Source organism: Odontesthes bonariensis, chromosome 8 (assembly GCF_027942865.1).
Source record: "Odontesthes bonariensis isolate fOdoBon6 chromosome 8, fOdoBon6.hap1, whole genome shotgun sequence".
NCBI classification, from domain to species: Eukaryota; Metazoa; Chordata; class Actinopteri; order Atheriniformes; family Atherinopsidae; genus Odontesthes; species Odontesthes bonariensis.
Genome location: NC_134513.1, coordinates 11,406,671 through 11,427,635, shown reverse-complemented (window position 1 = coordinate 11,427,635; position 20,965 = coordinate 11,406,671). Strand labels below are relative to the sequence as shown.

At 37.4% G+C, this 20,965-nt stretch overlaps 1 protein-coding gene across 1 annotated transcript in view; it reads left to right on the top strand.

Annotated features, from left to right (window-relative positions):
* The window catches only part of cacna2d1a (calcium channel, voltage-dependent, alpha 2/delta subunit 1a), a 107,131-nt gene that overhangs the window by 14,824 nt on the left and 71,342 nt on the right, over window positions 1-20,965 (top strand). Inside the window, exons 2-3 of the mRNA XM_075471706.1 lie at window positions 5,105-5,186; window positions 8,049-8,165. Of these exons, the coding sequence (XP_075327821.1) occupies window positions 5,105-5,186; window positions 8,049-8,165 (199 nt within the window). The remainder of the gene's footprint in view (window positions 1-5,104; window positions 5,187-8,048; window positions 8,166-20,965) is intronic.

Here is a 20,965-nt window from a genome sequence, read left to right as displayed (position 1 = left end):
GAACTCTGAAGTCAGTGAACCTGGGAGGATCTGTCCTATATGCACACTGAGTCATATTTCACATTCAGAAAAGCATGCAGGGTGAGACGGGTATCAGAGCTTTTCATATCAAACTGTTCCAAGCCCAAAGGTGGCTGCATGTTTGAGTTCATGGCTCATTTTAGCTCAGTACATGAAAATCTGTAATAATGAGTCTCTGCAGCTAGAAAAAAATCCATACAATTACTTTGGTATTACATACGTGTATGAATAAGCATAGCGTATGTGAAAACTACCTTCACCAAGTAAATTTCTGCTGTTGATTGGTCTGATGGAGATGGTGTGCCTAGCTCCTGCCCTTCCAGTTCTTCAGAAAACTGAGATGCTGAAAATAGACTTATCATGGATGGAACTGATCAAACAGTTCACTGGTGCTTGTACACCTCTCATATGATGCTTTTACTGCAAACTCTCAATACAAGAAATAAGACTGTATTTCAGTTTTCCCATTCTTTTGAAGCAGGTACCAAATTCAAGAATGGGAGACAAACGACACATCCCGAAAGGGGGAACATTGGCAATGTAGCAATGCACTCATGTAAAGAGCATCAAGGGGGCATGCAGAGGACAGGTTTTAAAAGCATTAGAGCTGCAGATGAGAAGTTACTTGCTCAATCACCTTCCTTAATGTTACCTTTACCTGGTAACACTGTTTTTTACATTTCCTATGTGGTGGTTCCTTGTTGTTAATTTAACTGCTCACTTATTCATTGGATATTTGGGTTTTCAACTGTGGAATTATGATATTATTATTTTCTTTTCATATGGAAATATATACCACTGAGGGCTGTCACAGTTGAGAAATTTTAAATTCATTTCTATTTGATTATATAGTGCCAGTTCATAACTGAAATTAATCACCATTTTAGCATTTGGCAGCAGTAGGGAGAGATGATGAACTTAAACTGTTATATAAATGTTTTATTGTCCATTTTATTGCAAATTTAGTTTTATGTGAGTGGTTTTAGCAAGTTTGACTTCTAGCTTCTTTCTGTAAATCTGATAAATTGGCTTATCCAAGTTTCTGGGCTCTTCTTTTATTTGGCTTCTAACTCAAATGTGCCCACAGCAATGCTGTGCTGTTTGGCTTCGCAGGTAATTTCACGTAATTAATGTCAATTAACAGTTTTTGAAATTTAATCAATTAGTTAGAAGTGCCTCATGATAAACAGGTGAAAATTGTGATGGAAAGGCACATTTATGTTAGCTTTTAACACAAGGTTTGCAACAAGTGCAAGGAAACTATTCTAATGATTATGCAAAATGTTTACTGTTTGCCCATATGTATAAAATCCAGTTCTCCTGTAAGACAGCGGCCTAAAGGTGTAATGAACTCTGCAAGAATGTTGTTACACCTTTTTATCTACTTTGAAGCCTATCCCAACTGCCATCAGGCAAGAGGCAAGGTACACCCTGGATGGGTCGCCAGTCCATCACAGGGCAATTCAACATATAAATGCAGGAAAGGTTATATCCTCAACCTCAATAATTTGGTGCTTTAGTCTGGCTATGAGAGCTTTGATCTCCTATGATTTTGGTCAGACTAATATGTTGCATGCATTTTAAAAGCATTTAATTGAACGTAGGGAGGGCACATTATTGCACAAACATGATAATTATCGTATATCTGCAATGCTGGATGATATTTTAGATTGAAATACATCAAAATACACACTGGCATCATCCCTGAATCTGTAGACATTGACTTTTGAATACAACAAAAAATTAAAAGCCCTAAACAAACAATTTTTGTGAGGGGTTTGTCTGATATTGCCCTTTTTTTGTTTAACCAAATTACATATAAGAAATTATATGCCTTACATATTGTAGCTGAAATTGACCTAATTCTCAATTTCTTGAAATGATCAAGAAAGCAAGTGAAATGTAAATTAACATCTGGGAAAAAAAGAGGGCTTTAAAAACTGCATGTCATAGGAAACAGTCTGCTTAATAATTGGATGATATTAATGACTCAATGAGACAAGTGTGAGAGAAAAGAGGCTTTCAGTGCCAGCAGGTCTCACACTTGGCTGAGTTTGACATGGTTCCTCTCATTTCTATCCCAGCAGTCTACAACCACTAGACTATGGCTCTACATGGCTCACCAGCCATCTGGGAGGTTTCCTTCTTTCCATGGCCCCCCACCCACTCTGTCCAGCTCCCTAATTTCAGGAGCAGGGCGAAAGAATGAAGGGAAAAGAAAAAGAATCAGAGGGGATTGTGATGCTATCAAAGTTTTCCATGAACTTCTCCAAATTTCCATTCTGTTTGTTTTTGCACATTTCTTTGTTGTAACACCCTTTCAGACTGTCTGAGGGCCCCTTTAAGTAAAGAAAAAGTTCACTGCATGTTTCTTACAGAGAATTCAAACATCCTGGAGTTGTGTTGAGAATGCATCCTTGTCACTGATGAGAGGAAAATGGGTTTTTGAGTATTTTATTTGCAACCCTAGAGATTTGTTTCCAAATATAACCAAGATTTAAAGAGAATTCACAAGGAATAAAATGAGCCTTTAGCATTGAGTTTTATTATACCACAAGCTGACCTCAGCCAAAGGTTTAAATGTACCACAGATGATCCAAAGTGCTTTTGGTTGTGGCTTCAAAAGGGATATCTTGGGGCATAATTTGGTGAAAAGAATTCCAACACATTCTTATTCCCTAGTCTTTACAGACTGACTCTTGGCCAAGAGCCCTTTATGTCAGATTTAAAGACATAGGGTGCCTTTGGCTGTCACTTTCTGACTTGCAGGAAGTACATGATGCACTGTGTGTACAAATGACAAACAGCAACAAGAATACATCATTCTGTAGTGCTGGCATGTAAGGGGAGGGGGATAGACACCAGACACCCAAGCGACATTGACACTGCTGTTTCTCACTTCTTTTTCTTGTCTTTACTCTGACTTAGTAGTACAGAAGTTAAGAAGACAATGTCACACTTTAAAAGTACTCAACATCTCAATCTCAGTATAATCCTCTTGACTTTGCAGCTGCATTCACAAGATTAACTCTAATACATCCCATAACCATGGAGAGAACAATAAACTGTTTTATTGTCTTTAAACTTTGGCATGGGTCAGTGTAGTTATATGTGACTGTATTGCAGAAGTTTGAAAAAAGCAATTTGCTGACGCTATGGCCATTCTATATCTACCCTCAGCCACTCGCAGCTGTCTCCTGTTTGGCTAAATTTATTATATGGCTGCTATGCCACACATTTCCAGTGTGAGATAACCATTCTCACATTACACTGTATTTTTTCTTTTAATTGGATAACATAGACAGTGTCATATGTCAAAGCCCGCCCAGCAATGTGGGAGGAGAGTAAGTTAATTCCCACAGTTGGGAATAGAGGGATCATTCAGGACATAAGAGAGGGTGTATGTAACTTCTTACACTGTAAATACTGCTATACTTGTACTGTAAGGCTCATAACATAAATTTGCAGTTGAACAGCATGAGGTTGACAAATGCATTGTGGGTGCATCTGGTTTCCTGTGGGTATTGCCTTTCTTAGAAATTTTTCGAGTCAGCATTTGGTTAGAGTTTTGAACGATAGAAAACTGCTTATTCGAAATAGAAAGTTGAGGAATTTCTCTCAGCTTCAAAAGTGTTAATGCTTAAAGTTTACTGGCTTTCTTTCTGACACATGTAAGGTAAATGGCGGAAACCGGAACATCCTTTTAGCTTAGCCTAATGCAAACTCTGGAAAAGGTGTTAAAGACACGGAATAAAAAAAGTAAAAAGAAAAACAATTAGCTCATGCAAAGATTTTTTTTCACAAAACCCTAATGCTTTTTTTCTTTTTGTAAAATTCCCCATTCCCCCATCTTGACAAGATAGCTGATCATGTCAACTAAAAAGTTTTCACAAATCTTTACAGCTAAACCAAGATTCGTATTTTTGTTTAAATGCACATATTTTACTTGGTTAGTTTGCTTTCTGCAACATATACAATTATAGGCTGTGCTCCTTACTTGTCACTGATTGGTTCCTAGATGTGTGCACAGTTGATGCTAAACTTTGGATCAGGTATTGTGTTGTGGTTTTTGTTTAAATCTTCTTTTTTTTTTTTTAGCTGAACTTAAAATAAATAAATGTGTCCGATTTCAGCCTTTGAAATCTAGTGTCCGACTGTTCAGACATAAGAAGTGATTAGTCCCTCCCATCTCTGCACAACATGAGAAGATTCCACAACAGCATATTTTTCAAATAGAAAATATTGAGTTATCAAAGTCATCTAAAATATGTTGAAATACTTTAAGTGCACTGTGCATATTTTGGAAATACATGTCATTAACTTATGCTACATGAGATGTGTCATGAGACAATTATAGAGATTTATTGGTGTTTTGAGAGGGGTATGGTCTCACATAGATGTCACACACACTTGTATTGATGCATACATTACATAACCTTAACTGACCTGAATGTCAAGGACTCTATATGGAACCTGTGTCCTTAAAATCCCCTTGGTTAAGTTGCAGGGCATAAATTTGATTTACAGCAGTTTAGACATACTTGTAACTACTGTTTAGATATATTCATGGACACACACAGACATCACGTAGAGGTCACAGACTGCCACTGGTTGGGCTGACATTTTGAAGTTCAACAAGGTTGATGAATTAATTATGAAATGAGCAAGGATATCACACATGTTCTGATCCTATACAGTTATAAAAAAAAAAAAAACCCAAACAAATGAGCACGTGTCTGTTTCTTTCTCTCCTTCCTTTCCTGTCCTCAGAAAATAAATAAACCCCCATCTTAAACCTGACGACATGATATACTGCATAGATCCTGTAGATTAGAGGAAAGTACAGTATACACTTGGCTAAATGTTATTATTTTGTGCTTTACTTTTTAGAGTCTGTAGAGATACCATATTTTAGCATGCTGGTATAGTTAGCAGTTAGGCTTAGTTTAGGTTATGTGGTAACTTGTGCTGTATTTAAAAGGATTGAAACTCAAGCACCAAAACAGATTTACTGATCCTGTGCATGCCAGACACATCATGGCTGAGGAATGATTGGATCCTTTTGTCTTTTTTGTGTTTGCAGTGTAAAACAATGGGTGGACCAGATGCAGAAAGACTTGATCACATTAACGGACACAGCAAGTGGCTTGCAGGGCCTAATACAGGTAAGTGGCTTTCTGTCGCTAGCCTGGTTTCACAGCAAATTGTGAAATTAAATTAAATGTGTGGGGCGCTTCTGTACCTCACGAGGAGGGACATGTGCACCATGTTGCAATGCTAAGGGTTTTCCACACAACCCTGTGAAATTCTAACCCTGGCTCTTTCCTACATGTCTTTCCGTGCCCCCCCACTGTCCTCTTTCTGCTGTATCAAGTTGAGGCTTCAGGGGCTCCCCAAAAATATCTCAAAACTAATATGCGTTGTCTGCATAGGTGTATGTAAATCATCCGTTTATTTTGTATGAGATGCCACACAACGTTAAAAGTAATGCATTTAAGTTTGAATAATTTTTCCTGCCAACACAGATTTGTGTAATTTGTAAATAAAGCAAAAATCATCACCCTGGTAGCCTTGAATATTAACGTTCTCTGAATGATGTGCTCTGAAAAAAAACTTTTCATTACATTTTCAGATTGTTCAGAGACAGCTGTCATCTTTGCTTTCACTTGTGTCTGCTTTGTATATATTGTTTTTGGTGCCTCGTCAGTTTTTGGTCTCTCCCTGTTCAAGGTGATTTCATCAGTGTTCAGCCTACCTGTAGAATGAGCTCTGGAACCTACAGGTTGTTAGCTTTTTGGAGGATGTCATGTCTGTTCATCTGCGTTGAAAAAATAACGCAAACCTTTGCTCTGTTGGGGCTGATAGTGATTTAAACTGATACCTACGTGCTACCATAAACAGGCCCTTAGGCTATGTAGAAACTGCATGTCAAATGTAACCAAAGAATGATTTTTTTTTTTTTTTTTTTTTTTTTTTTTTTTTTTTTTTTGCTCATATGTGACTGATCCGATTTTTTTCATGTTGGTGTGAACAGCACAAATCACATGGAATTCGACTTTTCGATTCAGATTTAGGCCACTTTGGCATATGGTCATAATACAGATCTTTTTTTTTTTTTTGCAATGCAACCTCAGTCTGTACAGTCACATTGTAATTCATGCAACTTTAACGTCACTCTTGATCCATTTTTGTCACAATTCTGCTCAGGCGGAAGTCACCACATAACCAGAGGAAGACCAGCGAGGTGCTGGACTTAATAATCATTTGAGAGGATAATTCTTGTATCTAATGACGTCTTTTTTTTATCGCTCATGCGCGTCATGACATCTTTGTTGTATTTTGCACATGTGGGTCGGTTCAGTCTGGTGAACTGTTCATACTGAAATCTGATATTGGCCACATTAAAAAGCAAAATGTGAACTGGCCAACAAAAAAAAATCTGACCTGAATAGTAAATTGGAATTGAGCATTAAGACCTGCAGTGTGGACTTAGCCTTAGATTGTATGATAGGGTCTATTTTTGGTCAATTCATATTTTTTTCCTAAATCTTGTAGCTTTGATGCCTATATGTGACCAAGCAGTTTTTAATGCCTTTAAGTTATGAAATATTCTTTTTGGGGTGTCTAAACATAACTAAATAAGGAAAAACAAGCATGAAATGAACTAAAGTATAAAAAGCATCTGTAAGTGGCATTGCATTTTGCGTATGAGGTTGACTAAAGCTTGCAAACTGGGCTGATGTTTTTCCTGTGACTCAAATTCTCTAAATATTACTCCTCTCCCTGGCTCTGTTTTATCAGTTTTTTAGTTTTATTTTCAGTACCTGAGTCAAAACTAAAACCAACAATGCTGATGTCATTTCACTTAAGCTTTTAAGTAAAATCCATTAAGGAGATTCAGTATTGACAAACATTATTGTGTACTTTCTGTCATTCGCCTCTCAATCTGATTATCCCTCTTTGCACAACTGAAGATGTCACAACACATCAGTCTATTTATAGTAGCTTCTCATTAGACATAGCGCTGCATTGTAGCACTATGCGCACACTCAGATAAGATCAGCATCATCATGATGCAGTGATGGCTATAGTTACAGCGCACACTTATACACTTGCATGAGGACCCATATCTGACAAAGGAGAACTTTCTTAATTTACTTTGACTCACAAAGGATCCAGTCAGCTTTAAAACAGTAGTGAAATCAGTACACAACATGTTGTGGTGTAACTTGTCATCAGAATTGAGAATTAAAACTGATTGGATTTTTTTTCCACCCCTATTTAACATGTGTAATGTACCAAGAGTTTAAAAGAAGTATAATGCAAAGGGCTTATTTGTACACTTGACATGCTTTCAGTTTTACACAATAGACTGTAAACAATTTGAATGATTTGCACAGATTTCAGGTGTTTGGACCTCCATGTACCATACCTCATGTTTGTGGGGACTGTATTAATTTTTGGCTAAGACAACCAGATCCAAAGTCTATCATGAGAAGCTTTTAAAATTCATTTTTGAAGAGAAAACCTGGATACTTTGCACTAACATGATCCAAATCTAAAATGTGCTAATATTGTTATTAAAGTAACGGTGAAGGAAAAATCCAATGGAAGCATGGAGCATGAATACAAATGCATGCATGTGCCTTTGTTCTGTGGTTTGAATGTTGCACAGTGAAATCCCTTTAGGCTGCTCGATAATTGGCTGTTTGGCATTCCTGTGTCTTATTCTTGTTGCTCAAATATATTCTCCTGCACAGTAGATAGTCTTATTGCATAACAAGATCATTTAATCAGTGGACATGCAGCTTTTTTTTTTTTTTTAAATGTTTTATTTAAAACTTTGGATACAATAACTCTGGCAGTGGATTGGAAATATAAAACTGAAAAACTTGAAACTATCCAAAAAAAATATCCTTGTATTATTTTTACCGCACAAACTGGATGAAAACTGAGTGATTTTTATGAAAGTCTGGCTTCTTCTTAAGAAAATAAAAAGTTTCTCTGATGTCTTGTGAATCTTTTAGATATATCATAAACACAAACCTCACTACAGCATTGAGTCCAACAATGCAAAGAAACTGGTGTCAACGGCTGCTGGAGACATAGAGAAACTGCTGGATAACCGCTCCAAAGCCCTAAAGGTGAGTGTGATCTCACAATTCTGTGACAATAATGCTATGATGAGAAAATTAGTCAAATGCTGCATGAGTTGAGATTTTTGCTGTTTTTTTGTCACAGTGATGTTAGGCTTATTTGAAGTGATTGTGATCATTGTTGCCATTTTTGCAAAAATGCAATTGGAAACAATCTGCTTCTACTCAGTTTACGTCAGAACAGAGGCAAGAATACAGCCGCTGCTTCAGGCCATGTGCTGATCCAACATAATCAGACATCCTCCCCACAGATTACTTAATTCTATGGTAGTTACCAGTCTGGGTTGCTACATGTGTATCACTTTTAACAGAGAAACGTGATAATGTTGAAATGAATTTTCAGGAAAAGGCCCAAATCCATCCTCCTTCAGCTTTTGTAATTCATTTATTAAGGCAGAAACTGGAACTTTGTATTTTGGAAATAAAAAAATAAATAAAATTGTAGTGTTCACCTTCATGAAAAGGAATAAAAATTATTCCTCACTGAATGGCACACCAGATTTGTGTTTGTGTCAATCCCACCCTCTGGAGTCTGGTCCCTGGTGGAGGAAGAACAGAGATTGAAGGTATCAGAAACTTCTAATGAGGCTCCACTGGTATCGGAAATGTGTGGAGGAGGCAGATCTGAGGAGTTTTAAAGAATGAGGATCAATTCAATACTACTTTATAACCAACAGGATATTATATTATTGGAGTATAAATGACTATATCAATTATATGTTATTGATAAAAGTAGAAGGCTGACTGGTTGGAAAAGTAACTGGCAGGGAAACTATTGGACCTTTGTCAACTCAACCAAGGCTTCACTTTGGCACATCACTGCGAGTGTAGTCATACACAGACATCTAAAACCCACTGTTAAAAGACATAAGGGATGTTTTTCTCCCTTTCCATTGCCAAAATGTAGTTAATATCCCTAGTTGATACTTGTTCTATAACAAACTTTTGGGAGGCGGTTGCAGATGGTTTAATCTGGCAGAATGTGGCCTTTCAAAACAGCTCCAGAGTGAAATGTCACTATTTGCATATTTTCAAAAAGAAGAGAAAAAAACCCAAACTATTTTGTACTAATTGGATTCAAATATCACAGAAAAAGTACAATCTTGAAGATGCAATGGAAACTTTTTTTTTTTTTTCCCCCTTCTCTTTCCCTATGACAATTAGAATCAATGTTTTGTTGTTTTTCCCCACAGATGTTTGGAGTGTTTCTTTAAAGTGAAAGCATAAAAATTGGAAAGTAGTATAATGTATAAAGGTATGAAGATATCCAAGGCACTCTTCTTCTTTGTTAAAAAGCTTTTAATGAACTGAGCTAGTTCATACTAGAACAGATAAAATTTTATCAATCTCTATTTTGAAGTCCTCCTGATCATTCCTTGTACTACCACCATGAGGTTCACTAAATTAAGATCTTGAGTCCCGGTCAATTCGACTCAGAGGGCCAGAAATATCCAATTAAAGCCTGACAGTCTGTTGCTATAGTTACATTCACATTGATTGCTACATAAATCCAGCCAAGCATCCCGATAATTGCCAAGGGATGAGGGACAATTAGTTTTTGGTGTTGCGTTGCAACTTGGGAAACGAACGTAACTGCTTAGTGAACTGATGGCAGTGGAATAGAGATATTAAACTACAGGCTCGGTTATTACATCTTATCAACGCCATATGTTGTGTATTTAACCTGTTCAAGTTAGTGGCAGTTTAGTTTTATACTGGAAATGTGAAAATAGTAAAGAGGACTTTTTTGTGCCAAACCCCAAGGTTTCTTATTGTCAGAATGTATTCATTTAACACTGCTGTAGCACTGAAGAAAGATGGCCGGTGATGGGATCCTTTGTTTCACGTCATTCTCACCACCTCCTTTTTTTCAGCTTAAACTCTCGTCTCTGTCTGTATACCCCTCATTATGTTCAAAGGCCCCGAGTACACGGCATGAGCTGATAACATGAGAACACAGCTCTCTGTCTGCGAGAAAGAAACTGAATTGCCTGATATGCGTTACGGTTATGTATGAAAAAAGGTGATAGTGGTTGGCAATCCAGGAGGGGATTATACACCACGATTAAACAAGGCGGTATACAAACGATGAGAAGCCTACTGCACACCACCATCCATTAAGACCTTCTTGTACACAACTCAACAATTGTGTCTTTCTTCACAAACTCTGAAGCCATCAATCTGACTTGCAACATTATTGGAGGATAAAGCACTTTTAGGATTTAATGGGTAAACATGCCCATGAGGAGTTTCCACCTCTGTGTGGAATCATTTCAAGTTATTTTGTGATAAGATCCTACCAATGGTATTTTTGGAAATTTCAGCTGTATTTTAAACAATCTACATAAGATGGAAGTCAACCATCAATTTTACCCATTATGACCTGATACAATATGTTTGTTTTGCCTTTCAAGCCTGTATTGGCACACATGTCGCATCAACATTTAAGACGCACTAATTATTTAACTTTTAAAAATACTGACAAACAGGTAAACAAAGGCAGGTTGTATTTTCATTGGAAAATAGCATACAATCGTTAAAACCAACACTCTTTTATGGAAACATTAAATTTTGTTGGTCCCCTTCTTGTGGCACAAACATTCACTTAATATTGTACTCGTTTTATTCTGATGTTCAAGCTCTTTTTTACTTTACAAATCTAAACAAAAACCGTGTAAACAGTTGAGTGTAGTGTTAAACATGATGCTGGATCAGTTTTAAAATGGCTGCAGGCTGTGTTGTGATTGAAAAAAAAAAAAAGGCATTTTACACTAAGTCAACTTGTCTGATCTGGCTAGGCTTTCCAAGTGTTATTTTGGGCTGGGCATATGTGTAAGTCCAGGGAATTGTCAGAGAGCACAGTTTCATTAGAATGATGGCTGCCGTCATTAACTTAATCAAGGTGCTGCTTGGATTTACGGTCTCTCAGTCTGTCACCTAAATTCAATCACTACATTTGACTACAGTGCTCCCTCGATGTGCAATCTCTCAAGTGTTGACTGCTGTGGCTCAGACGACAGACATTTTTCATTACAACTGAGATAAACGGGACAACTAATATTCATGTCATATTCACGGTGTGTCTGTCACGTTGGTTGGTGTGGTGGCGTGGTGAATGAGGACCCGGATGCAGAGATCTCAAATGAAAAAGTTGATTTACTTAAACAATCCAAACAAAAAGCGCGGCTCAGCCGGTATACCAGCTGATGGCAGTGCAGAAGAAACTCAGGAAAACATGGCAAAATCTAAAGACGAACCAGGAACTTAAAACATAACAAAACTAACAGACATGACAGTGTCACACTCTTTGTTTCATTCCCCCAAAAAATTAAACTTCCCATCGATTTAAACTGTGGAATCCACGCTGACTTATGTGGGTTGATTACAGCCCAGCACAGTTTGTCCAATTTGTGGGAAAAACGTTCACTTCTCAGGACATGTCGGGAACTAAAACAGGAAGTTAAATGTAAAGAAAATGTAATCTGGAAAATGAGGTGATCACGTGACTGCCGCTGAAAAGAAAAAAAGAACTGTTCCTTACGGAATGAAATGATCCGGATATATCTAAGTCACAGCCATGATGAGAGCTAGTTGGATTTTTTTCCACTCTAAAGAAAGAAGGTTTTGTGCTTCATCATTTAATAGCCAACGTTGGACCATTCTATATGAAAGGAAAAGTGATACTGCTGTCCCACAATTCCTTTGGTCCGCCACACTTAAAGTGATGTTCGATTAATTTTATACAGTCGTACTAATTAGGATTCATGTAAATAAAGATGAGAACTGAACAGTGAATGTGACCAATTAAATCTTAAAATATTTGTCCTACCTTTTTAAAATGACCCACATTTGTAATGAAGTTGTTTTTCATATATCTTAGTACATATTGTATAGGATAGACTATAGCTGCTGTGAAACACTATGTTGAGGAGTATTATATAAATGAACAAATAATCTTTTTGTACATTTATTTCCAAAAGCTGTAGTTTCACCTCTGCAAACCCACACCACAGCTTAGTGTAATTGTGGTCATATATTTTGATATGATGCAGCGTAGTTGTCCTTACAAATTCCTCCTATTGTTTTTAGGATAAGGTGTGTAAGAAAAAAATGTAGAAATTTTTTTTTTTCCATTCGGCCTTAGTTACAGTCTAAATAGGATTGTGAAAAAATGCATGCTTTTTGTTCCTGTAAACTATAACATCAGATTGTGTAAACCTTGACCCTCAACATAGTCACTATTAACTACTGTACTGCTTGTATTTTTATTTTTTTAGACTTTTGGAAACTTTTTGGAGAAGAGCAAGCACTTTCAAAAAATATGTGGCAGATGATTGAACATTCTCAGTATATCTATATGAGTGGCTAATATCAACTAGTCAGATAAATATAGTCCTGGTCCTCCATTTCAGTGCTCCGTTATGACCATTAGTCCTCCAACTGAAATGGTCATATCGGTCATTCATACCCCACAGTGCCGCTTATAACCGCACCCTGTAAAGTACCGCTTCTACAAGCAGCAGAAGGAAAATATGACTCATGAGTGTTTCCACATCATGGTAGATGTCACTCAAGTCTTTCTTTTAAGAGACCACAAAGTCCTCATAAGGAGAAAGGAAGGAGGGAGATGGATATGGTGCTGCACTTTCAATCACGGGCCTTTGTGGGACATAAAATCAAGACAAACAACTCAACATCAGCAACACTTTACTAAAACACTTTTGTCACTTTGTGGTTGGGTTTAGGCTGTAACATTGTTATATGCTTCAAACAAGATCATGTTTAGGTCTAAAAAATTATTTTTACAACATGACCGTACTGCCATGGACATAATTTTCACTCTCTCTCTCACGACCACTGGAGGCAGCATATTCTTTAAAAGTAATTATTGGTCTTATCTGCCTGCATGAACAAATGCTACGTGGGCAGCATTTGAGGAGGAGGACGGTCTCTCTAAAGGCGCTGTCATGTCCATAGACCGGTGTCATTCATAAAACATGCCCTCAGCTACCAGTCATTCCTCACAGGACAGCGATCGGTCCAAACCACTACAGGCAAGAAGAAATCTTTAGATCCTGAAAATTTTGGGAAGAAACCTCAAAAGGAATCAGATTTTGATATAAAAATTAATTCTGAGCAAACACCTCCAGGTGTGCAAAGGTAACCTTCCTATAGATTTGTTGATCTGACTCAAGAAATCATTTAATTTTCAAATCACTCATGGGTGATCAAAGAATCTGTCATGGTTTGCCACAATATTTGCATTCATCATGTATTCACATATATAAAATTATACTAATACCCAACAGAAAGAAATCCACTGCAGTGCTGAGAGGACTGCAAAACTCTTCTTGGTCTTCATCTGCGATGTACTGTCACTGATTGTTTCAGTTTTTAAGTAGGAGTCACTGCAGACTAAACTTTTTTTCACCCAGATCTCTTTGATACAGTAGATGAATCAGATTCTCTCGGCAGCTGCTGTTGTAGCTTAGTCTTATCACTGATAAAACTCTGGAGATTACATTTATTGAATATTAACATACTCATAGACTACACTCCACTTCTGACCATATGCACCAAGTGGCTCACATTCCCTACCTCTGTGAGATTTTGATCTTATCCATAATAAGCTTTCCCCTCTTGTCATATGTAGTGTCTTATAGCTCCAGTTTCCCTTTTAATCTATCCCTCTAGTAATGTATTTATGTGTTTTCTGTTACTACTTTTAACATTTCAACTTTACTCGTCTTACCCCTTGTTCCTCTCTTTCATTTGTTGTCCTCTTTTTTTCGTACTTTGTGTGTGTGTGTGTGTGTTTGTTTCTATCTATGAAAGCTTTTTCAGAGCATGTTAACTACATTTAAAATACATTGCAGAAGAAGTCTAATTCATGATGTAGCTGGGAAAAAGATACAAATAAACAAAAAAATACCTATATAAATATAACTGAATGGAACCTTTGACTCAAATAAAACTCTAATAAAAAATAATTGTGCTACCAGTGCTTAAAGGTGGGGTAGGCGTTCTTTTTCTGGAAATTTTTTTACATATTGCTTGAAATACTCTTCACACCCCCATTGCAACCAATTAATTAAAAGTTTTGACACAAATATGAAAAGTTTTAGTGGCCTCTAGAACGTACAATCTAGGAAAAACACTATCCAATCATACTGAATGGACCGTTAACGATGATTGGATTCTGATGCCGTCTATCAACCTGCAATCTGCTCCTCCCTCCCCCTCCTTCCCCCTGTGCGCGTACCCTGCTCCGTGAACGAATTACGCGTCCAGAAGCTTGGCAGGAAGCTAAACTAGAGCCAGCTTGGCTAGCACCTAGCATTAGTAAACGTATAGTTAGCATATACTAAATACTAAATACGGCAACGATCGATGCTTGCTGTCAGAACAGCACTCGTGCACCTTCGTGCTCGTGCGCGTTCATGTACTCTAGAGGCGTGCCTTCGGGGGGAAAGTGAAGAAAAGGGTTGGGACTTTTTACCTGTGTATTTTCAAAATGCAGCTTCGCTGGACTCAAAATCTAGGATCTCCTACCCTACCTTAAGGCAATGCATTCAACAAATAACATAGTTGTAAATCATGATCTTAAGTGACTTCAAAATGATCTGTCCCTTCCACCTTCTCATCACTAGGAGAAGCAAATTTAAACTGAAGCATTGTTTGCCATTGGAAGGATAGTTTTACCTTTTAATGTCTGGAGGAATATGGTGTTAAAAAATGTGATCAGGAGAATTTCAGAACTGGCAACACTGGGAAGAGTGAAGCGAATTGTAAAGCTATGGTTGCAGTAGTGTGTCCAGCTGATTTTACCTACAGTAGGCATTAAATGGCTGCCAAAACCATTAAAAATGCAAAAGGTCTGCTGTTGACCCAACTGGGCTACTGTAGTAACATAGCCCTGCAAAATGGCAGATGAGCAAGGGTAACTCGTGGCATCTTTGAGTATAGTGAAAACACTTTGCTTTCTTGTGATTAATACATTAACTGTATGAGGGAAAATCTGTACCTAATGTTACACACTTGATCTTTAGCACCAGATATCAATGTGAATCATCACATTTTTAAGTTTGCTTCATAATCAAAGTATTACAGTAGCAGTCATTTAATGAGCTTCAGCAATAGCTTTTGAAGTTTTTGGTCATTTAGTTTTTTTTATTTAAAAATATGACTGAGGATACTTTTATTTGCAGTATCACCATCCTTTCTCTTTGTTCTATGACTCAATACCACCTCCGCTGAATTTTTACTAATTGCCTCCATCATTATTTTCCCCTTGCATAGCTGCAGTATAGGTGTGACATCTTGATTAATTGTGAATGAACTCCTAGATCACACACAAAGACACCTGTAATCTGTTTCTTCATTACAGTTACCCCACCTCCTATTTTTTGTTTGTTTTAACCTGCCTCAATGCCAAATGGCCTTCCTGATATTCAGTTCGCCTCTGACTCCCCTGGCTCTTTTCTCATCAATTATTGAATAGTTCCTCTTAAGCAATAGTCTTTGATGGAGCCTGTGGTTAACTTCCCCCAGAGGAATAGGTCGTTTCTCTCGCTGTGATGACACCTACAGAGATCTCCAGAGGTGTGCATTTGTCATGAAAAGGAGGGCATATTTTGTGGTGGTTACAACACTAAAAGCAAATGTTGCTCATGCTGAAATATGTACTGAAAAGTTGCAAACATAAACGGGTTGTTAAAAGATTAGTTATGTAACAAGCCTTGAACAAGTATTGTTTGTGTCATAAACATGAGAACAAACAGGTGTTCATCGTACTCCCAATGGACGGATAGAAATTGTAATAGTTTATTTTATACTTTGTTATAAAGATTTTTTCCATGGTAGAAAGCATTGATTTAAAAAAAAAAAAAAAAAAAAAAAAAAATAGCTTAAATTAGGTTGAAAAAAGTGAGAAATATGTGTACATCTTCAAAAACAAATTTAATTAATAAAATTTGTCAAAACAGAGTTAGTTTTTCTGTATCTGCAATTGGTTAGTTTGGTTAGTTTGTGAAGATTTACAGAGTATGTTAACAATTTTTCCATGGGTGCCCACTCGCTCCATCAAAACAAGTTCTTACTTGACACTATTATACAGAACCTTTGTACCCTTGTAGCTGTATATGGGCTTAGAGCTATCCGAGACATTGTGATTGTTTTAAAGAAATATAAACACAGAGCGTTGCTATGTGAGTCTGACCTTACATAGTCCTCACTCCTAGTGTGAGCCATTGTTGCAAACCTGGACCATAAATCTAACCAGTATTTATCTCTGTGAACTGTGAAATTAATTAAGTGAACTGAAATAATGACATAAGAGTAAGGTTATTTTGAGTTTGTGCCCTCAAGAAACTATTTCTGATGCTTAGTATCCACCTTAAGGGATGTACCTTTTTAGGGCAACGTGTCGTGCCCTCCCCCCACTCAGAGTGCCTGCACAAAAAAAAAAGCAGACAGGCCTGCAGAGAAGCTGTCATGACATGGAATACAAGCTGATTGAAAGAATTAAAAGCAGACACATTTTCCTGAGGAAAATAACAGAAAAGTACACAAAAAAATTAATAAGCAAGAGTGAAAAGAAGATCATAAGGAGAGGAGACGATGCAGGACCACAAAGCAGACAGCTGAAGACAGGGCTATTTCAATATTGATTTGTAAGAGTTATTTTAGGCCTGGTATTGCATTAGCACTTTGGCAGCACAATCAAAAGGCTTTGGCTTTCCACCAGAGTATGAACCACAATATGTGGCCCTTTATGGAAACAAAAAAATGACAGTTGTTTTCCAGACTTAGCTTCTTGTATCGTTTTAAATCACTCCGAGTGGTGCTCCATTAAAAAAAAAAACTATTTTATTTGGATGAGAGTTGGTTGTTGGCATCGGCATTAAGAGGCAAGTTTAAGTTGATTCTCCATTACCAAGAAAAATGAGGGTGCTACAGTGGGACAATAATGAACCAAATGTTTCTGGTCTCTGATGTTGCTATTGTATGGGAGATATTGCTCTCCACAATGCACGGACCATGAATGCCACAGGTAACCATGACACCCTGGTTGCTAAGCTATATCGGCATCATAAACATATTCCTCTCTCCCAAAATGAATCGCTTTCTTTTGTATTCAACACCAGGCAAACAAAAACGAGAAACCCCTGTCAAGTACTCTCATCTACACTATGCATGTGTTAAACACAAAATTGCCTATCTAGCAGCATTCATGTTCATTAAACTGTCAAAGAAGGATGAGAGCAAGAGCCCTTGAATATAGCTATTCAAAGTGTTATGTAGTGATGTGTAATTACAGTGGAGTCACTGATCTCTAGTGTTTGCAAGTGTGCAATTAAACCACCACTGGATGACACGCTGTAAGTCATTAGACTCTGGTGTTAGAGCCCTAATCACAGGGTGTACACACACACACACACACACACACACACGCACATGCACGCACACACACGCACACGCACACACTCGCACTCAAAGCTCCTCATTCATATTTTCTAAGTCGTACAACTAAGTAAAAATGGTTTACTTTGTGTATTTCCCATGAGTGCAATCAAATATAATTTCCTTTAATTAATTGAATTCCTATTATATTTGTTCTGATGGTATAAGAGTTCCTATTTTACACAATGATGCATTTTTAAAAAAGCATCTATTGAAATTTAGTATCTTAACATTGGTGAATGAACATAATGCATTTTCTGAGTGTCTCATGCCAAGGAGTTTTTATATTGACATTGGCAGGTAATTTATGCTAATGGAATCTTTGGCAAGAGTTGGCTTTTCACAGTCAGTAGCTAGCTTACTGGGTATGATTAATATAGTGAGTCGTCCGGAGATCTGGAAATATCGCCTCCTTCATTTGCAGACAAGTTGCAAAGTGAGGATTGAGATGAAAAGACGCCGTTACTATGGTAGCTCATAATCAAATGTGATTCTGGGCGAATTTATGGAGAACACACTAGGAAATTAAACTGATGCTTCTAGTTGCTTCTGTGCGTTTTATTTCTGAGCCATTGTACATTTATGGATATTGGAACTGAGCAGCCTGTTTGGTGCAAACACTGACATAGAAATGAACAAATACAATTGATCAAATATCACCCACAGTTTTTTTTTTTTAATGACTTTGGTGTACAGTTATTAGTTTCCTATATTAATCAAGCACTGGGTTTTTTCTCTAGGTTTCTTTTTGCCTTGAGAAGACTTTAACGAAAAACCTGCTAAATATCTCTCTAAAACTCAGAATAACCTTTTCTAAGGTTCAGTTTAAAATGGACTGTACTGGGAATGCATCGCTGGGGCCTTCTACAAGAAGGGACAGAGCAGAATCTTATGTCTTGATGAAGCTTGCATACTTCCATTTTTTACAGCAAGATGCAAGTCTTCTGTGAAGAGCGCAATTTTCTTTGCAGGCGTGTGCAACCATCTGGTGACTCAAAGAAACTGAACAAACTGATGAAGACAGTTGGCTCTGGCGCTGATTATGCAAAGAAGAATGTCGAAAAAGCTGCTCAACATAATGGGCAACACTGAGCACATTCAACAGGTTGATCAAACAATGACATGTGTTCAGTCAGAGGCCTCTTCAAACTCTTCTGCAACAAAGAATGCTATTCGAGGTCGTTCCTGCCTACAGTAATAACTATATAGTGACTGTTTTTTTAGAAATATCATTATTTCTAATAATTATTATTGTTTATTAATCCCGAAAAAGATTTCTTACTGCATAAAGTATCAGAAAAGTATTACTCAGTGGAATTCAGTCCAGTGTTGTCTCCAAAAGTTTGTCCTCAAACCATTTTATTTTATAGTGAAAAGTCACCTTCCGCACCTAAGTGCCAGTGATATATGGGTATAATGAAAGGTAGTTGTATTATACTTGAATATTTTGCTTGTATGCCGCTTCACACTTTCACTCCACTACATTTTGGTGGTATGATGGTACTTTCTAATCCATCCCGCCATACTTCTCATGGCTTGGTTCATTCCAAGGTCACAGTAGCAGCGGGGGAGCAGAGAAGCCCAGATTTCACTGTCTGCAGCAACTCCCTCAAGTTCCTCCTGTGGGATCCCCAGTTGCTCCCAGGCCAGCTGAAAAAAATGAAAACCCTAACAGTCAGCCCCAGATTAACTCTGTACCTTCCCCCACGAGAGAAACTTGTGAAAGACATATTTTCTGTTAGCTGTATTTCTAACCAAATAACAAAGAATCTGTAAGAAAACATTTTAAAAACATTTTTAAGTCACTAAACAGAAAAAAATTATATTTTATGTAATATTTGCATGACCTGTTTTCGGACTATTAAACTAGGTTGTATCGTGTCATCAGAACTTGGCACACTGAAAAAAAATAACTCATAAGATTTACTTAAAAAACCCTTTGTAAGTATTTGCACTCAAATGATTTAAGTAATATCTAATGCTGCAATATCAAGTAATACTCACTTGCCAGTATCAAGTAAATTTTACTGACCATAAAACATAACAGTTTTGAAGATATTAAGTAACATTTACTTAATTACATCTAAGTTTTAAGTTAGACCTTGTTGTTTCTGTCATTACCCAAAGCTCATGATGACGACAGGTACAAGTAAGTAAGTAAGTGTAGGCCATCTGGGAAATCAGGATCTTCTTGGGTAACATATTCTTGGGTTTTGTTATATTTTCTAAACAATAGTAATCTGTGCATTTGCTATCTCATGGTAGTAAGAGAAGTTATAATAAAGGAATGGTGGAGCACCGATAGCTTCTGTCACTGAGATTGGTTCCGCTCTTGGCTCCTTACCATGTTTGTACTAATTATATGATCATTCCTTTGGCTTTTCCCCTGCTTTAATCCAGTCTCACTTTATTTACCGCTCCAAGAGTGTGTCACAGCCACAAGGTGCTCCGGTGACCAATGGTGGTGGTGGTGGCAGTAGTGCCAGATTGGTATCTTAAAAGAGCACGACTTCCTCGACGCAGCTCGAAATCCTGTCCATGAGAATCACAAAAGTCCACAACTTTATCTTCTTTCTGACAGCTTCTGTGATTAATTTACTGGATTTATCATAGCTTTACATTGAGCCAACGAATGATTATTGATAGCGGAATACTGGTTGTTAAAATCCTCTGAATCCCAATTTCAGTCCCCTATTCACGTTAAAGTAAAGGCCACTGTGCCTTGAGCCAAGGTGGCTGAATTCCTGCTCTACATTTGTGTGCCAGTAAAACAGACTGTATTTAAAGACAACAACCTCAGCCAGCATTGTATACACAAGTAACCATTAGAACCAGTGTTACATAATGGGTTTTGTTGTGGCTCAATGCTAAAGATGATAATAAATGTTAATATTTAACATCTATATGTTAGAGAAAAAGTCAATTTAGTGTGTGTTTGTGTGTGCACGTATACATGCAAGCTCTTAGCAGTGGCTCATTATTCATCACTTCCTGCGCTCTGTGTGTGTGTGTTTGGCTGCTTTTGTCTGCCCAGCTGTCACTGTGTCTGTGTGTCTCTGCTGCTCCAGCTTTGTGTTTGTCATCACTGTTTTCCTACATGAAACTTATCAGATGTACTGTATACATACAAAGAAGGAGTGTACATTTGATGTCTCGCTCATTAGAGCCATGCACCTGCGATGATGCTCAGTCCCACACAGGTATAGACGGTAACAGCTGTGCATCGCACCACAGGCAAAATATTAGTTTGCATTTTTTCATGGACTGTTTTTTCTGTCTTTCTTTGTCTATAAAAGCTTTCGTTCATGATAATGGTGTGAATCACC